Below are 18,368 nucleotides of genomic sequence, written 5' to 3'. Positions count from 1 at the left end.
ATGGCCTTGAGTGCGCATAAACTGAAGATTTTAGTGTTCTTTAAAGTAAGAAGGAACTGCCAGGATTTCAAAGAAGTTTGAAAACATTATGTGATATTTCATCAATAGACTTGCAAAGAAAAGTGCAAGTGCAGGCAGAATATCCAGTTTCTCTGGCTTCTTAAGCTACTCAAATGAGATTCTGCCAGGTTCTGAGCAGTTTACACTCACCAGAGAACTTTGTAATGACTCTTCTGTTTTCTTCTGCTGACTGATTCAGCTTGTTTTATGACCTTTGTAGTATTACAGAACACATTGATTTTGCCACGCAGCTGCAAGAACCAGCCATGGAGCCCCTTTGTAACCCAAATCTACCAGCCAGTATGCACACTTTGGACCACCTGCAAGGTGTCTCTAGTCGGGCCAGCTTGCATTACACTGGAGAAAGTCAACTGAAAGAGGTATGCCATAGTTGAAGGCTGTCTCACAAAAAAATGGCTGTACCACAGCAGATTCAGGGCACGTTTAGTTCAGTGCCCTGTCTCCAGAAGTGACCTTCAGTGAGTGAATGCCTGGATAAAACTGTAAGAACAATGTAAGCTGAAAGTGATATTTTACTGGAATGTTTTCCCAGTCATCTACGATCTGGGCTGAGGGAAATCCTAAAACACCATTAATGTCTTTGTATTTACAGGTCTTGATGGATGAATTAGCAAAAGAAAGGTGCAACTGAGCATACATAAACTTCTAGCATTCTTAGTATTCAGTGCCATGGAGTTACAACACTGTGTGATGATACAGATAGTATTAACTCAAGATAGACAGTGATATTTAGATTGGAACAGGTTGCGTTTTGTAAAAAGTCTGGGGAAAAAAGCAACCAACAAGTGAGGGACAAGTCTTACCAGGTTCCAGCGTCTAAGCACTTGTTCTTCTTCCACAGGTGCTACAGAATCTTGGCAAAGACCAGTACTCACCACAGTCATTAGAACAAGTTGGTACTCGAATAGCCAAAGCGTTGGAAAAGGTAGGTGTAAATGAGAAAAATGAGAAGTCTGGACTTACCGCTCATGATGGACGTAGTGGTCAATCCAGTCTCGAGCCATTTGTCCGAAATCCCAGTCCAGGAACATATTAGTACTTGGACTAGGGATTTGTGTCTATTCAGCAGCTGTAATGCCCTCATGGATATTTTGCTGAGCTGTATCCTGCGTGTACACTGCAAGTGTCTTGCGTATCTCTCTACTAAAACCAAAGCTTGTCAAATTTCCCGATGTTTCCAGCCCCATAGTGAGCAGTATTGCTGGTTGTTGATATATATTAAACTATTTCAAACAGTTCTCAGCCCTTCTCTTTCTTTTTGTACTGCATTGCCTTGGAGCTTATGGAAAGTTGAGTTAAGCCATGGCTCAACTCCCCGGTTGTGCTCCTGGCACGCAGCCGTCAGCGGACAGGCAGGGGCTTCCTGTCTCTTCCTCTGACCTTATGCAGTGTTGGGCTGAAGTGTCAGATGCAGAGGTATGGCACCATGTGCAAGGCTGCACTTCTCCCTAGAGAAAACCAAGCTGTCTCGCTGCATTAAGGCTTCTAAGGACCTCAGATGGAGACATGATTAGGGATGTAGTTTTCCCAGGGTATACGAGGTAGATAAGGATGCAGGGATTGTTGTTATACGTTTACAGGTAAAGGGGAGCATATCCCAAAATATTATAGAAAAGAGGACTCGGACAAAACAGTTTAGTGCACCTAGCCTATTCTACCAAAAGCCATCTAAGGCACTTAACCATGCTTTGAAACTATAGCCCATACAGCTTTGTCATTCCCAGAAAGTAAAGATGTTACTCTTATGCTCATGTTACAAAACTTAGTTTCTTTTGACTTTAGATAATATACTAACTTTTTCTCTTCAATGCTACAGTTCCCCCTACAATCAGCAAACTTTATCCAAATAAGCTGAAGATTTAGTGCTGAGACCAGAAACAGAATTCTCAGTAAAGCTAGCTGTGTTGGAAATAAAATGCAGTTCTTCTGTCTCATTCAATATTCACAAGAGCTAATCAAACAAATCAAGATGGCTACTTATCTAATTGTATGTGTGAGCATAAACATTCATTTACTGTATCTGAGTCCACAGAATTCAAGCACATAGTATTTTCCTTTCTAACACGTGACATGGGACTCAGCCAGCTAGAGGCACCAAACTAAATCAGCTAGGCTTGTCAGGCTTCTGCTCTGAGCTGCATTCCAGAGCATCCTTTCTCCTTCCAGTGACTACAGAGCCTACAAGTCCAGTCAGCTAACTCAGCTAAATTTTTTGCTTTATGTTAGGTAATGTGTATACACATCTAGATGCTCAGCACCAGATGGCTGGTTAGAAGCTGTTGCGGCTGTTCAAACTGTTGTTGGTGTTTGAAGCTATTTAGCTGGTATTCCTTTCTTATGAAAATGACGTTGTGTTTGGAATTCGCATTTCATTTGGCAGCCTCATTTACCTGGCTGTTGCACGTATGTTGTTAGATAAGAAACTTTTTGCTGCTTTGAAATAGTTTAATGCTGTTTTTAAGTGTAACACCCTCCACCCCAATATATTGAATAAATTGGAAGAGTGAAAGACAGAAAGACTGTTTGCTACAGGTGCTTACATGACTGTGTTTTGTGTTCTTTTGCCAGAATCAGACTTCATGGGTCCTCTCTAGCATGGCAGCTCTTTACTGGAGGGTGAAAGGCCAAGGAAAGAAGGCAATTGATTGCTTACGGCAAGCGTTGCACTATGCACCCCATCACATGAAGGTGTGTACACATGTGCCCACTACTGAGATGAAATAATGTTTTGCTTGTCACAATAGAGCTTTCACAGATGATTGTTAAGGCCAACGCTGTGTGTATCAAGTGCCTATAATATATCAGATATTAGCTAGTTGTGGTAAAAGCTCAAGACTTTCGCCACCTGTTTATTGTGGACTGTCTCTTTGTAAAAAATAATAATTAAAAAAAAGACAACTACGAAAGAGGTTCAGTGGAATTTCCTGCAATTCAGTGGGTTTTGATACCTCTCTGGGCAATGTGGGCTTGAATTTTCCCCTGTTACGTAGGACTTCGAAACTTCATCAGCCTTTGTCTGGACAAGTCTTTTAAGATGTGGGGAGTATATCTTCTGCTTGCACTTTTAAAGAGAGGAGGAGGTGATATCCAAAGGAATAACTTAAATGCTTAAATCTTAAGTGTTTGGGCTGTGAATCTCAGCTGGACATTAGTGCCTGACTTTGTGCAGCAGTTATGTGCTTTAATAAAAAAAAAAATAAGGCAGTACTTTGGACATAATCTTCTCTTTAGTGTTTCAGTTGACTGAGGTGTTTTGTACCCTTCACCTTGCCATATGCTATGCTGAGCACTATAATATCTATTCTTATATATCAAGCTCCCCTTTGCAAACTGATAAATGCAATATAGGCTCCTTGCTCAGCGTTGCAGATCTCACTTCGGGACCTGAGCAACAAATGGTGCAGCATTGCAAAATGTGTATTCCTTTTTGAATCTTGGTCTTAAATGCTTCTCTGAAACTTGGGAGACAAAGTAATTTGTACTCTCAGGATATTATTAAGAGGATTTAGCCATTAACAGTAGAAAAGCCTCAGCTAAGAAATGCCCATCCCCACTGCACTTCCTATGTATCTATCTCTCCTGTAGTTCTGTCGCTGCACTTGTCCTTTTAAAACAAGGTTGGAACCAAGATCTAACACAAGCTCTTGCTTATTTTCCTGTCTTTCTGTGTAACTGGGAATGGTTCCTCAGAAATGGAGCCATTAGCGGTGTAACTTGTAAGGGTCAGAGTATGGCTTGGAAACTACAATTTGGCAAGATTATGGTGTAGTAGTGCTGTTTTCTAGAAATGTGATATAATGTTGCTTGGGACTGGGTCACTCTCCAAACTTGTGCCTTGTTTTTGTCCTCCATATACTGAAGCTGCCTCCAGAGAAAACTGTGGGTCTTGTTTGTAAAAAAATAGGGCTGCAACTTGAACTCAGTGCGAGTTAGCACTGAATTAACAGCTATTTAGTATTTTGTTTTATCCTCCTCTTTGGTTTTATGCACTCTGGCTACTCGCTCTTGCCTTTTCTCATGTAAATAAAAGGTAATTAATTTTCCTGTGGGCTGCTTTTGTGATTCTGACTTCCATAATATCTGCTTTGCAAATATGAAAGACTTACCCACCAAAGGTACTCCCTGCCTTGTAGAGATCAAGGAGGCAGGGATCAAATACATACAGAACTTTTCATTGTGCTTTTGAGGGCACCTAAGACTTGCTACTAAGCAGTATTTTGTCCTTCTGAAGGTGTGAAGCCCAGGTCCCAGAGAGTCTGTTATGACTGTCAGAGCTCAACAGTTTTGTCAGTCAGACAAGGTCACAGTCTGGAAATCGAGGAGATAAAAAAATATACCGTCAATGACTAGCTAAGAAAACTTTATTTATAGCTGTTATCCAGCATCCTATAGGAATTCTGTGGCAGAGGCAGGATAAAAAACAGTGCATCAGTTGCACTGATGTTAAGCACTTTTTTCACTTCCCTGCCATCCCCTTTTGTTCGTATTCCTTCCCCTTTTATGCAAGAGTTGAAGGAGGGTGGTCAAACAAACAACTTCTCTTGTCTCTGAGAATGCATCTTATCTTTGGAGAGAAAACTAGTGTAAGAGCATCTAATAAATATATGTACATACTAGGACACTTAGGTGAGTTAATTTTTGAGTTGCTTGTCTATGTGACAGTAGTGTTTGTCACTATTGTGAGCAGATGTGTGTATGTGAGGGTGTTTTGTTTATAACTCTGGTCCAAATGCCCTTTTGTAGTAAAATACATCTGGCTTATCACTTGCAGTCACCAGATAGTGAAGTGGATCGTGACCAAAAGAGAGTGGCCAGGTGGTGGAGTCTTCTGTTTGTCGTGCTGATCCTGAGACAGTTTCAATGGAAAGAATCTCACTGTTTGTCGCTTGCTCTTCTCTTCCAGGATGTACCACTAATAAGCCTAGCAAACATCTTCCACAACGCGAAACTCTGGAATGATGCCATCATTGTGGCTACCATGGCGGTGGAGATAGCGCCACACTTTGTGGTTAATCACTTCACACTGGCAAATGTCTACGTAGCCATGGTGAGTGTGATGTCACCCAGTTATGTCTGTCTTTGGTACAGTGTAGAGATATATATAGATATATATTAAAAAAAAAAAATCTTATTCTCACAAATAATTTTGGAGGAGCAGCATTCAAGAAATTAGGGTAGTATCAACAAGAAAGAATATTTTCGAATGCAAAAACTCTTATTACGCATTTTACTCTTACTGCTCATTTAGTACTTGAAGACCAACATTTTTATAAGCTGGCTTCAGAACGCTGTCTGCAAAGCTTTGTTAAGACAGTAGCAAACAATTGATAATTTTGGTTGGCTGCCCATCTAAACAAAGGATATTTTTATAATACTGAAAAATTAATGATAAATTGGGTCTCTATCCTGAAGTGCTGAGCTTAGCATAATAAATAAAATACAGTTCACAGTTGTGCTGAACAAACACAAGGGAACTTTAATTTCAATATCTGGATTATCAGCAGCCAAAATAACTTCCAGATTGAACTCAAATTTCTTCATTCTGTCTATATATTCTAATCTGCAATTTAGCTTTCGGTGCTTACTCTGGACACAAAATGTTAGTTCCTTTTATCTTAATAGCGCTGGATTGGGTTTTGTGTGTTTCATCCTTACCTTTAACAGGGTCAGTATATTTGAAGGGTAAAAGAGGCACCATTAAATAGAGACATAGTTGATATAGATGTCTGCGTCAAAAGTATTTTTAATTACACATGTTCCTATGTATCCCTGCCAGTTTTCATCACTTGTCATAGATTTGTCCTTAATGTTTTGCTCCTGTGGTTGAGGGGATCACAGAGATAACAGGGCAAGTTGAGCAGGTAATCATGTATTATGGCTATCACTGTTGAGAAGAGTTGAAATGCACGGTGCTGTCAAACACACAGTGCCAGCAAACTGAAGAAAGGCATGACTTTGCTCTATTAAGGTATTACTTCTGACAGTTGTTTGAAAGGAATGAAGTAGAATTTTGATGCTTGAGTTGCCAATGTCTTTTTAAAGTTAGCACAGTGCCTAAGGATAACTTCATTCTCCCTGGATGTGAGAGATAGCTCAATGAAGCCCCATATTCATTATATGAAATTACTTTAGCAACAGGACAAAATTTATCTTCTGGATCAAATTATAGTAACATAAAGACAAGTTAGTTTATTTACATCATATTTAACCTGCTCTATTTGAGAGCTGACTCTGACCAACAGGTTGTAGAAGATGTCGTGCTGATGAATACTATAGCATTATAGAGGCCAGCGTTCCTGTATTTCCAAAATTTTTCAGTCAGTTGCCTTACAAAGGGGAAACAGTTGGCCATGTTAAGGACTGAGAACTTTGGATAGATGCTATAGAAACTATTTATGTGGGAATCTAAAGGAACATCAAGATAAATATCAGACCACAGCAAAAGTAAATGATCACCTCTAAAAATGGAAAAATCCGATTCTTGTTTTCATTGCTGTTTGTCAGTGCTCCCACAAACTAAAATGTCATTCCTGTTGAAACTGTATTAAAATACACTTTTTTAAAAATTCAAGACTTTACAACCCACATTGATCTAGGTAGCGTTTATAATGTGGCTAAAAATTAATAGTATCTCTACTGTACAAATAAAGTTACTGAGAAAAGGAGCTTAAGAGAAAAAAAAACAGTGTTGAAAGTGACTGACAAACACAGAATGTTTTGGGTCTTTTCCCCTCTCGTTTTTCTTCTAATACACTATTGGATGTTGGTGTGCTTTCCCAGTTAATAAAAAAGCAGGGTGGCATAGGTAATTAGATTTCAGCTATATAAAAATAGATGTTATTTCAGCATGAATGCTTCTTACTACCATTCTGGAGTCCAGCTTATCAGTTCAAATTGTCTAGCTACTGTATGCTCTTTAAGTTGGGGGCGGGGGGCTGTTTTGTGTTTAGTTTTTATTTTTATTTGCTTTCTTTACTTTGAGTAATCCTGTAAAAATAATTCCAAGTTGTTTCTAGAAATGTTAGCTTCTCAGCAAAGTTGATGTTTTTGCATTGTCCAAGATGTAAAAGCTTTGATCTATGAAAATTGTGGCTGAAATCTGTTTTTAAAAGTTAGTTTTACAGCAAGAATGCTAAGATCTACTATTAAAAGGCGAGACCATTGGTCAATAATGCTCAGCAGTGATTTCACTCCCTTCCATGGATGATGCAGAATTGGGTCATTTAGCCCAAGACAATATCAGTTATTTGGGGGGAGGGGGGAAAATATCCTAAACCACAAGGATTGGTTCAGTTACTTTTGTGCATACCATACTACTCAACTACTTAGGAAAGGAAAGGCATAGAAAATATAAGTGTTTACTGTTTTTAGAATCTGACTCTTTGCAATCTTCTTTCTTTACAGGAAGAGTTTGAAAAGGCGATGAAATGGTATGAGTCGACACTGAAACTTCAGCCGGAGTTTGCCCCAGCAAAGAACCGAATCCGCACCATTCAGTGTCATTTACTTATGAAAAAAGAGCGACGGTCTCCTTAGAGAGCAGCATCTTTCTCTTTTTTAAAAAATGTCTTTATTCTGCTTTTAAGTGTGCTAAGATAAATTGATGAATCAAAATTTTTAACGAGACTTTTAAAAAGAGATGGGATTTGGTTCAAGGGTTCTTTTATTTTTTTTTCTCAAATATAGGAGCATCTTTGGAAAATGTATTTCACAGGCCATAATTTTAAAATATCCATGTAAATATTAAACCAAGAAACTTCCATGAGTCCATGACCACCTGTACCAGGACCCAGGCACTGTTAGTTTTTCCTTAATGCTCAGATTGGCATCAGCATCTAAACTAACTTGCTTCATGTCTTATAATCCAAGTCAATGGAAATGCAAAGCACACACCCGTACGAAATAGTAAGAAGAGATAAATCAGCAATTCATCCATGTGAAACTCATGCTTTGTCCAGTCTTGTTCACTGCATACCACATTACCTGCTTTTTTGGAACAAGAGGGACAGGATTTAAAATGTTTATAAAACACACGAGGAACATCAAGCATTTTTGGAATTATTTGTTTCTGTTGGGGGGGAGGAGGAGGGAACAGCAGGACACTAAAGTCAAAGTGGTTTTTAATCTTACTTGCGGGGGGGGTGGGGAAAAAGGTAAAAATCCCAATAAGATGTTTTCTGTATATTCATAGCCCTCTGCCTCCCTAGTGGTTGATTTACTAATTCTTTGTTCATTGTATTTCTAGCCATTTCAGAATAAGGTGCAAGTTCATGCTCACTCTGAGCTGTACTTTCAGCTGCCAAGGAGGAGGGGGGAGGTGGTGTCAAGGTATCATCAGCAAATAAGTCAGGTGGAAGATTTCCAAATCTGTTCTCTCTTTGGTTGGTGGAGGACATGATTCTCCAGACATCATTGTTGAATCAACAAGGGCACATATTTGAAATAAAATAAATTGTTTATGAACAAACGACAGCTTCTCCTCTAATGTGTGTGTCATGCGCCATTTGCAAGAGTCTAGGCTTGGGGAGCTACAGCCTTTCCTCAGGAGCAGACAAAGCTGGGAGGCAGGAAAGTCTTTAACACTCCTGATCGATGATTTTCTGCATATCCCTGGAAAATTCCCTGCACCTCTGTGCCTGCCTCCTTGTTCCATGGCAGAAGGGAATAAGTGAAAGTTAACCAGATCAGCTGTCTGTCATGTAACCTACCCTTCAGCTTTTAGTGTTAAACATACTGCTTAATGATTCTTTTTAAAGAACTAACAATGTTTATGAACTTACTCTTTTTTTTTTTCTTCCTCTTTCAGTGAAGCAAATTAAGAGCAAGTACGGCAGTGGTGGAAACTATGATGTCAGTGTAATTTTTTTAGTACTGTAACTTTTTATTTCATAAAAGGATCCCTGAATATATATAATTGAAGATGAGCAGTTCTAATGCAAATTTTACCTCTGTTTAACTGCAAGTAATTTTTGTTCAACTAGAAAGCCTGACAGAGCTATGAACAAGTGCTGCTGTTGGGTAGATTTTTATTAAAAATGGGCGAATGTGTTAAATTTTAGTCAACAGAGCCAACAGCATGTCAAAGCCTTCCCTTCCCAAGACTACTTGAAGGCTGGACATTGTTGACTGGAGATGGGCATAGCTATAGCTGTATAAACTCCCAGAGGAAGATCACTTTCTGGAAGGTCTGATACACCACCACTGAGATCATGGATTTGGATAATGATTTACAGAGATTTCTTACGTAGAGGTGTGGGAGGGGAAACCAGTAAGGCGGGTACAAGTAAATGGAAAGAAGTTCCATTTGAGCTGGAAAAAAGTTACAGCAAAGGCTTTTCCTTGAACTAAAGCAATGCACAGAGAGGCTGCTGATATTCAGTTTTGTTAACTGAGCTGCTTTACTTTTATGGTGGTTGGTAAATACTTGGGAGTCACTTAAATATATTTGGCAAATCTTCCATTTCATGTGCTAGTTTTAAAATGTAATATGAAAAAACTTCTCTTGGTACAGAGGATCCACCTCACTACTTGGTTTCCTAATGTGTCATATGGTCAAATCAAGTGATTGCCACATGCTGAACACTTTTTCGACAGCATCTGTCTCACTGATGATGAGAGGTGCTGGGATTTAAGTGAAGAGTAAAGCTGGTCCATAAGAACCTAAAGCAGCAGTATGTGGAGCACAGATGGTCATCCTTGATTTTGACCAAAGATGGAATTAAAATAGACCTTTTCTGGATCACCAAGGATTATGCTCATAGGCAGCACTGATAGGCACTTAAAATTAGCCATTTAATACCCATGTCAGTTTAAGTTTTGCTTACTGCAATATTTATGTTTTATTAAGAAATGCAGCAAGTCGCACTGTATACAAAAAGCGGGAACACTAAACTCTGTGTGCATGACCATACTATAAATTGGTATTGCCACCAAAGAGATAGCAGGCTTTTGCTGCTCTTGCTCTGTTTGCATTTCCAGAGAACTTGCACCCTAAATGGTTCGTGAAAAGGGCAGTAGTCTAACTTCATGTAATTTTTTTTCTGAGTCTTGGGTAAGTCCTTTAAGGGAATGTGTACTTCCTTACTTTGATAAAATTTGTATGTACAGCCGTTCATTTGTTACTCGGCTACTGTATGCTCTATCTGCCATACAGCTAATTTTGAAATAGCCCATGCTTTCCTCTTATAACTGTATTTTCAGAAATTTTAGGTAATTCCTCTAAGTGTACTGCATAAGCCGTACATAAAGCTGAAGCAGGGACACAAAAAGATCTACTCAAGAGCATAAACTTGACCTAATGCCAGCAATAAAGCGTGTGTCTTAAAGATTTCACCCATTGATGAATCTACTGGGCAATGCTGGCTCCTGCCCTGGAGAAGGCAAAGGGAAGACTCTCTCATCTCCATGTCTTCAACCCTCCTGTATAAATGGAAAGATTGGTGGTTTTGAGCGGTTTGGCTGTGTTCAAACGTTAGTCAAAGAAAACTAATAATGCTGATCTTATGAACAGCAGACAAGTTGGGCAGCATGTTGAAATGGAAGCCAGTGAATTTTACAGAGCAAAGGTGCAACTCTGCAGGGTGTGCCAGCTATTTAAGGATGACACTCATCTCCTTCCTTGTAAGCTATTTTAAAATAAGCTAAGGTAGCTGTTTAGGTTCTATCATCAGTAAATGGAAAAAATTATTATCTTAAGAGGTTGATCCACCCTCCCTCCCTGTTGTAGAGGGTGACAAATTGCCAGTTCAAACTGCCTGTTCCTTTCCATTGACTATTGATGTACCCTTGACCAACTGAACTTCAGTATGATTTCTAATCATGAGACTTAATAACTCATTTCATATTGACTGGCTCTGCTAAACATATCACCAAAGTGGTCTAATTTAGGGATGACATAACCATAGGTAAATGGCAAAATCTTCTCTTCTCCAAAAAAGTTTTTTTTTCTCAGTTGTTTGCAGAGCATACCCAGAAATGAAGTATAGATGGGGAAAAAAAAGTCTCCATTTGTTTGCAAGTAGCATCATGCTCCTGACATCCAGAGGCTTTTGAGGGCAAAAGCTATAGGAAGAGAATCAGATACTTCTAGCAATGGAGTGGTAGTTTTAATTCACCGCTGATGGCATAGTTGTAATGGTCAGGGCTGCACTCATGCCATACGAAAAAGAAAACCCCAAAATGCCATGGAGGCATCCAATGTGACCATAGCACCGCATTCAGACAACAGATTTTACAATGCAAGAGGCCGGGATCCTAATTTCCATCACCTGTGGACACCTTGCATCACCTATGATGGCCAATTTTCATAACAGACTGAAAATATTAATCAGAAAAGTTTTCTGACAGAGTTTACAACCTTCTTTCCCCACTCTCCAACCCTCCCTCCTTCCCTCTTAGAGGAAGAAGATTAAAAACAAACAAAACCCCCACAACCTTTCCCTAACACTTGTATGATATAGCCAAAGCGGCTATATTAGCTCTGTTGCAGTATTGCGATGCTTTTGCTTCGTGCAGTTTTCGTTAGCTGCCATGAACTTGTCTGGCTAGCAATTTAGGACCTCCTGGGTTTAGACCTGCTTCATGAATAGTAATGTTCCCATCCTTGTCACCGTCCTCCTGTATGACTTTAGGCAAGGCGTTTCCCTCCTCGCTGTACCTCTCTTCCTCCCACACGTTGCCTGACGTCTTTTTAGAACATATGGGGGTTTTTGGAGCTGGAATCATTGCTGTTTATGTCTTTGTGTGAGAAACAGTTGTAGTGCCAGAGAATACAAACAGTAGCAACACAAATTAAACAACTGTGTGGAGACCTATGAAGCGAGGAATAGGAAGAGTTTAATAGTCTCTGTATCAGCACTGAGAGAGTGAAAATGCTTTAGAAGAACTTCCCTTGGCATTCAGGAAAAATGCAAGCTCCTTCTCTGGAGCTACTGGATGTTGTGTGGCCGGTTCAGGATGGTCCTCCCATCTCGAGCACCACTTAGTCCTTCTGGAGTGCTGCAGGCTGCCTTGATTTCTTAGAGGACCAGCTGGCCATGTTTGGGTCAACGAGACTCTCGTCAAAGAAATGTCCCAATGAGTAAGGTTTGTCACTTGTGAGGTTGCTTTTGTTGATTTTTTTTCTTTTTTCTCTTCAATTTGCTGCATGTATTCAAGTGTGCCAGTATGGATTGAAACAAAGCGAATGGGTCTGTGAATGCTGAGGCTTATGAGGCTTTCCTGTCAATCTGTGCTCTTTTTGCTGAAGTCTGGTGGCTGGTCATCTGTGAGAGCCAACAGAAAGTTGTCCTGCAAATGAGTACCAGGAAAGGACAGGCAGTGAGCTTAAAGGCAATTTATTATTATTTTTAGGGAATCTGCACAAGAGTGACAGAATCTATATTCCATACATATAATGTTAAGAAAGTGAAAGTCTGAATTAAGTGAGATGCTCTCATACTTCAAGCTTTTCTCATTTTTAAGTGTTGGAAAGCTCAGGATTGATTAGGAACGGTGTTTTGATAAGGCTGACTGCTTAAAAAAACAGCCCTCTGACTTCTGCAGGTAGATTTTTTTTTTTTTTTAACCTTTTAAACCTAACGATCTGCTTCTGGGTTCCAGAGAAAAAACAATAGTAACTGAGTTCAGTAGTCCCAGAGGAGGTGCAATGACAGTGCCACAGAAGGAACAGTTTCAAATACAGGTGAGCATGAGTTAGCTTTGTGGTATTTATAATCTAGGAGGATCGTCTTAAGGTAGGTGTTTTGATTTGTTGCTTTTTTTCTTTAATCTAGTTTCAGGCTGCTCCTTCCATATTCAGGCCTTCAGAATCAGGTTATTACTACTCTAAGAGAGTTTTGCTATTTACATTTATTTGTGCGCACAGCATGCCAGGTTAACACAGAAGAGCCAATTTCTGCTCTGAAGGGTGTACAGCCCCAGACATCGGCCCACAGTAGACTTTCAGTGGTCACATACTTTGTCTGTGGAGCTCCTTCCGTGGCCAGGGATCAGACGGGTGTTCAGTCAAACCTTCTGGCTGCAGTCCTTCCACAGTAACACCACTGCTGGTTTTAAAATCCGAGCAATCTACATTTCTCTGAGAAGACAGTACTCTGCCAAAGCAAGAGGTCATCATTCTAGTACAATGTAATGGAAAACTTTCAAACTGAATTTTTTTATGTTCTGCTTTTTCATCTAAATCCAGTCTTGTCTTCTCTTTATAATTGTCTAATTATATTGTTGTTTTTCAAAAAAAATAATTATTTCCCAGCCCTGCAGGTGTTACAGATTACAGTATGATAGCATGAGTTACCACTGTATCTTATGAGTGCCTTTTGCTGTACCCTGTCTTGTGATCCATATGCTGAGGAGCAAAGAAGTAATATTTAAAAGTCATTAAGAGACACTAACTTGTGGGCAGATGCAATCCAAACAAAATGAATGGATGGAGGAAGCCCAGACAAAGCCAGTTTTATCCAACAGCCAGGCTGGGAGCTAAGGTAGGAAACCATGTTCTCTAGGAATAGGGAAAAGAAACCAGGCTTTAGCAGCGAGACTCTCAGAGGAGGGAGAGAAAGGTAAGAGTGAGGAAGTCGAGGGTCCTGCTTTTGTAGCATCAGAGACTGTTTCTGACTGCAGGACCAGACAAGGTAAAGGACAAAGAGTGGCCTGAGTGGGTGGTTTCTTCTGGTTGTCTGGAGAGGTCGGAGAAGACATCTGAGAAGCTGTGAGTCAAGGCTGCAAAACCAGTGGGTCAACTGCCCTTGACATGTAGCCTTCTGCATGTTCAGATGTGCCGTTATGACCTCGTAGTCTTTGGAGGATGAGAGCTGCTCGGCCTCCCCAGCCGACGCAGGCACGGGTGCCGAGGGACGAGCGTAAACACAGAAACACTCCTCGGACGATGGGACGGAAGCTCCCGGAGCTCCCCCCGGCTCCCAGTGCGCAGGGAGGTCCCGGGGCGCGGGGCAGCGTGCCTGGGAGCGCCGTGCGCCGCGCTACCGCGCCAACCCCTTGGTGCGCGGCCGTCCCTCCCTTTCACCGCGGTCGTGTAATACGACGGAGTTTTCTCCCGTGACTTCGTCAGTCCATTTTCGAAATTGTAGGCATTTTAGCAGCCACAGGAGTGACTATGGCAGGGTGTTCCAGAGCTCAGTTTAGTTCCCGGTGAAAGCGTATCTGTTTGTTTCGAACCTGCTAGTTTTGTGTGATGCTTCCTACTTCTTTGTAGAAGAGACCATCAGCAGTTGTTCTCCCTCACATCTTCTGTTACATGCTTATCTAAGACATGCCTTGTTGACTAAACCTGACTAGACTTGGTTTGGTTTTTAGCCTACTGACTTGTTTGAAAAGCGAGACTTTTTTTCTTTTATAAGGAGACCGTGCAGCATCTGCAATTGGCTTTTTTTTCATGACTACTCCACCTGGGTTGCAAATACTGCTGGAGAAGAAAGGTCAGGACATGATTCAGGTAACTGAGGTGTTGACACCGGGGTGGCCAGTCTACAACCCACACACCAGAAGCATCTTCTGGCCCACTTGCTCTCGCCCTCTTTCTTGGGGCCCCGCAGGCGCAGCGAGGTCTGTGTCTTGTCATGTGGCGCAAGGACGTGACTGCGTGCGGGGCCATCTGAGGAAGAGTTTTCTACACAGGCAACGATGGCATGTGTGTATGTCCGCAAGGATGGAGGGACAAAAAGTGCATGACATGTGCCCTCGCTTATCAGGTTACAGAAATAGGACACCTGTTTGCTGATCATGTGCTGATCACACATCTGGCCATACAAGCTCAGTGGGGCCACAGGCAAATGCTTTTTGAAAGGCTTTGTACTAGAAGGTATTGTCTGCCCTACCCCTCCAGTATCTTTGCATACCAGCATATGGTATGCATTGGTGTACTCCTATGAGAAACAACGCCATGGTTAATTGTGACCATGGGGTGTAAAATAAACCACCGATTCATTCATTCACTATTAGTCGACTGCCATAACAAATATCGCAACTACAACCTTTGTAACGTGTGCGTTATCTGTTGGTTACAGTAGTGCTTTATGGTCTTTTTCAGTGAACTGCGAGAGGTAAATTGAATGACCTTCCAAGTCCTAATTAATTGATTCCTGATTGTCATCATAGGGCAATCTTAATTATTTGGAGCAGCTTGCTCAGCACATCAGGTTGGAAGAGCTCTGCCAAGGTCCTTACCCTCGTTACTGTAGGTTTACGTGAGCCTTCCTTTAAATTTCTGTAACGACAGCCCATTTGCACCCATAAAAAATAGCCATCCTTAGCAAGGAGCATCACTAAAAGCTCTTCAACAATTGGGTGGCTACAACCTGACTGAAGTCCTCTCCAGCTTCTCCAGCTGAGGCAGGAAGCATAGGATTTCCTCCGGAGCAAATGAGATCAGTGTAGCACCGATGCTGCTATCCTGACAAAGAACCCTGTGTCCTCTTTCATAAATAGGATATTTTGTGCTTTTAGAAACCCAGAATATTTCTTATTTCCCCTAAAATGCTTCAAAGACATTTTGACCAGAAAAACAAGCAACTGGGCATATTTTAGTGTAGGCAAGGCTTTTTTCCTTCGACTGGAAGACCTGCAAGGAAAAAAAAAAAGAGAGAGAGAGAAAAAAAAACACAACCCTGGGAGGAAGTTTCCTTAGAAACTCTTCAGAAGAGAGGCCAGGACAAACCCCTTCTTGTGCTGACTGTAGTCCTCAGCACTAGGCAGAGGAGTAGAGCCTGCCCATTAGCTATGCGAATCCAGGGACAGGGCTTTTATTTTCTTTCCATCTTTTTATTTATTGGCTTAGCCTTGAGCTGTTTTTTTGCCTTGTTTGTTTGTTCGTTTTTGGGGTTTTTTTAGTGACTGATTGGCAGTTGTAGTTCTTTCAGTCTGGATAGCGTGTCCTAGCGTATCAGGTTACTGTGATTTGTCTGTTCAACATGCATCCCTTCAAGTTACTGAAAAAGAAGAACAAGACTTTCTAATATTGTCAGCGTGGCACTAGGAAGTTTGAAAGGGGAGTGAGAAATGTGGATGAATTCATAATATTGTTTAAAAAGTTTATATTTAGTAGAATGAATAAGGGCACAGCAGATAAGGTGGAAACGAATACATCCCTGTGACTCTCTCACTTCAAAGTGCCACCAGCAACCCTTGATTGCCATCTCATGCCCTTGCACACTACTGCCGAGGTCTCCAGCAAAATGGATCCTGGCTGGCACAGCGCTTGGTTTTGGGGGGACTCGCAATGAGTTTTACTCTTTTTTTTTTTTTTTTAAATAATCCTCCTAGGATCCTCGCTTACTCGCAGCAAGGTGGCTTCTTCTCAGGGCTATGGTGACCAGCTTTAGCTCCCAGACACCCACATTTCTCTGTGCCCCACTTCCTCCACATCGCGCAGCCTGGCCACCTCTGTGAGCGCTGCTGCCAGCTCTCAGCAAACGGAGGAGGCAGTGGAGGTCGAAGGAAGATGGGGCTCTGGAAGGAAACCAGGCAGTGGCAGCTGTCAGCCTCTAAGTGCTTCCCCTGTTCCTTACCGTCTCCTCCAGCCTCTTAGAGCTGCTGTGTGGGAGGAAAGAGCAACACCAGCAGCTGGAAGAAGGTGGGAGGAGTGGGAGGAAGAAGAGGGAAGAGCACCTGGGGGCTGAGAGCCAGCCTCGCTGTCTGCTCCCTTTCGCAGCCCCCTGCAGCTGTGCTCTTTTCACCCACCTAGTAGCCGAAGGGGCTGAGGAGCGGGCAGTGGTGTGAGCAGTGGGTTGTGGGGCGATCCCCCCACCTTCCCTCACCCTTACCGTGTTTCTGCCTTTCTCCATGCCGGGGAAAGAGCCATGGCTGATACTGAACCACTCCAGCACTGCCATTGCCCTATGCCCTGAACCTCTAAGTTACTGAATGGGCAGCTGAAGCAAAGGTGCGAAGTGGCCAAGGACAAAATTATTATTGCCTCCTCTCTGGACATATTTGGACTTGGATCGATGGTCCATCCTACCAGGAGCAGGTAAGAATTGTCCCATCCCAATACACCTGTCCTATCCCACGGAGCGTCCCTGGGGAATCCACGTGATGCGAGGGCCTCGCAGCTCTGCACCAGGCTGCGAGCATCAGGGTTCCTGAGCTGCAGTCGTGCCACCGGCCCCGCTCCTCTGCCACCGCCATCTCCCTCTCTGCTGATGTCTCTTCCTCAGCTCCCCGGCTTTTTTGCCCTGCCACTCTTGGCGTGCCCAGAGCTTTGACCCTGTGACTCCCCAGGAGGGCACATTTGTGCCTACGCACCCGCAGCGCCGGAGCCTCCTCGATGCCCTCGCAGTCCCCTCCCTGCCCATGCAGGGGGTCCCCGGGTTGAGCCCCTCGCTGCTGATTCATGGCAGCTCCCTGCCTTTCCCCCATGTCTCTTTCTTGGCCGGGCTTTGCCAGTGGGACGTTTGCCACCAGGCGATGTTGGCGATGGCCAGTGGGGCAACGCGGAGACGGTCGTGCTGACCCCCCAGTACCCCCAGCCTCGGGGTGAACTCGCCCCCTGGGCAGGAGCCCCTTTCATGCTGGGGGCTGAGGGGGGTGGTCGTGTCGCAGATGCCCCGGTCTTGCCCCCCGTCCGGGGTGGGGGGAGGGGCTGCAAAAGCCGCTGCTGCCGCAGCTCGGCGGCCCCGGCGGCGGGGGGAGCCCGGGGCAGGCTCGGCGGCGGCGAGGAGGCGCCTTCCCCCCGCGCGGCCTGCAGGGGGCAGCCGGAGCCCGGCGGCGGCGGCGGGAAGCCGGGACGGGCGGGGCAGCGCCTCCCGGCACGGCCCGGGCTACGCTGCTGCTGGGCCCCGGCTCCCGTCGGCTGGCCCCCTCTGCCGCGCTCAGCCCCCCGCCCCGCACGGAGTACCTTCCCCGAAATCTGGCTGGTGGCTCCTCACAGGGTCCGAAATCTCAGCAAGCCTCCGCGGTCGGTGACAAGCTAGGTCACCACAACACGATCCACGCCACGCGTGGGGCACGGAAGCACGGGCCCCACCGACCCGCTGGTGCGCACCGCTGCGGCCAGCCGGCTGCCCCCCTCGGCCCAAAATGGAGCCGAGAGAGGGCGACCCCCGGAGACCAGCGCCGGCTGGCCGTCCCCGGCCGCCCTCCGCTCCCCTCCGTGACCGCGCTGCGGCCGCCCGTGGGGCGCCCACCTCTACCCAGGTTCGCCCCTTTGCATATCGGAGTCCGGTGCCTTGTCGGCTCTTCGGCAGCGTTCGCTGCTCCGTCAGACCCGGGGTACCCGCCTGAGCGGCTCGGGGTGCAGAGCCCGGCGGCCCCGCTAGCGGGGCCGCGCCGCT

At 43.8% G+C, this 18,368-nt stretch overlaps 1 protein-coding gene across 1 annotated transcript in view; it reads left to right on the top strand.

Moving 5' to 3' along the window:
• TTC17 (tetratricopeptide repeat domain 17) overlaps positions 1-8,033 on the top strand; it is a 61,861-nt gene extending 53,828 nt beyond the window's left edge. The window contains exons 21-25 of the mRNA XM_082001092.1: positions 281-440; positions 923-1,006; positions 2,650-2,769; positions 4,985-5,128; positions 7,486-8,033. Of these exons, the coding sequence (XP_081857218.1) occupies positions 281-440; positions 923-1,006; positions 2,650-2,769; positions 4,985-5,128; positions 7,486-7,617 (640 nt within the window). The 3' untranslated portion in view covers positions 7,618-8,033. The remainder of the gene's footprint in view (positions 1-280; positions 441-922; positions 1,007-2,649; positions 2,770-4,984; positions 5,129-7,485) is intronic.
• The last annotated feature ends 10,335 nt before the right edge of the window (positions 8,034-18,368 follow it).

Source organism: Phaethon aethereus (assembly GCF_964289735.1).
Source record: "Phaethon aethereus genome assembly, chromosome: 5".
Classification (NCBI taxonomy): Eukaryota; Metazoa; Chordata; class Aves; order Phaethontiformes; family Phaethontidae; genus Phaethon; species Phaethon aethereus.
The sequence above is the reverse complement of the archived record's forward strand: the minus strand, read 5'-3'. Positions and strand labels throughout refer to the sequence as shown.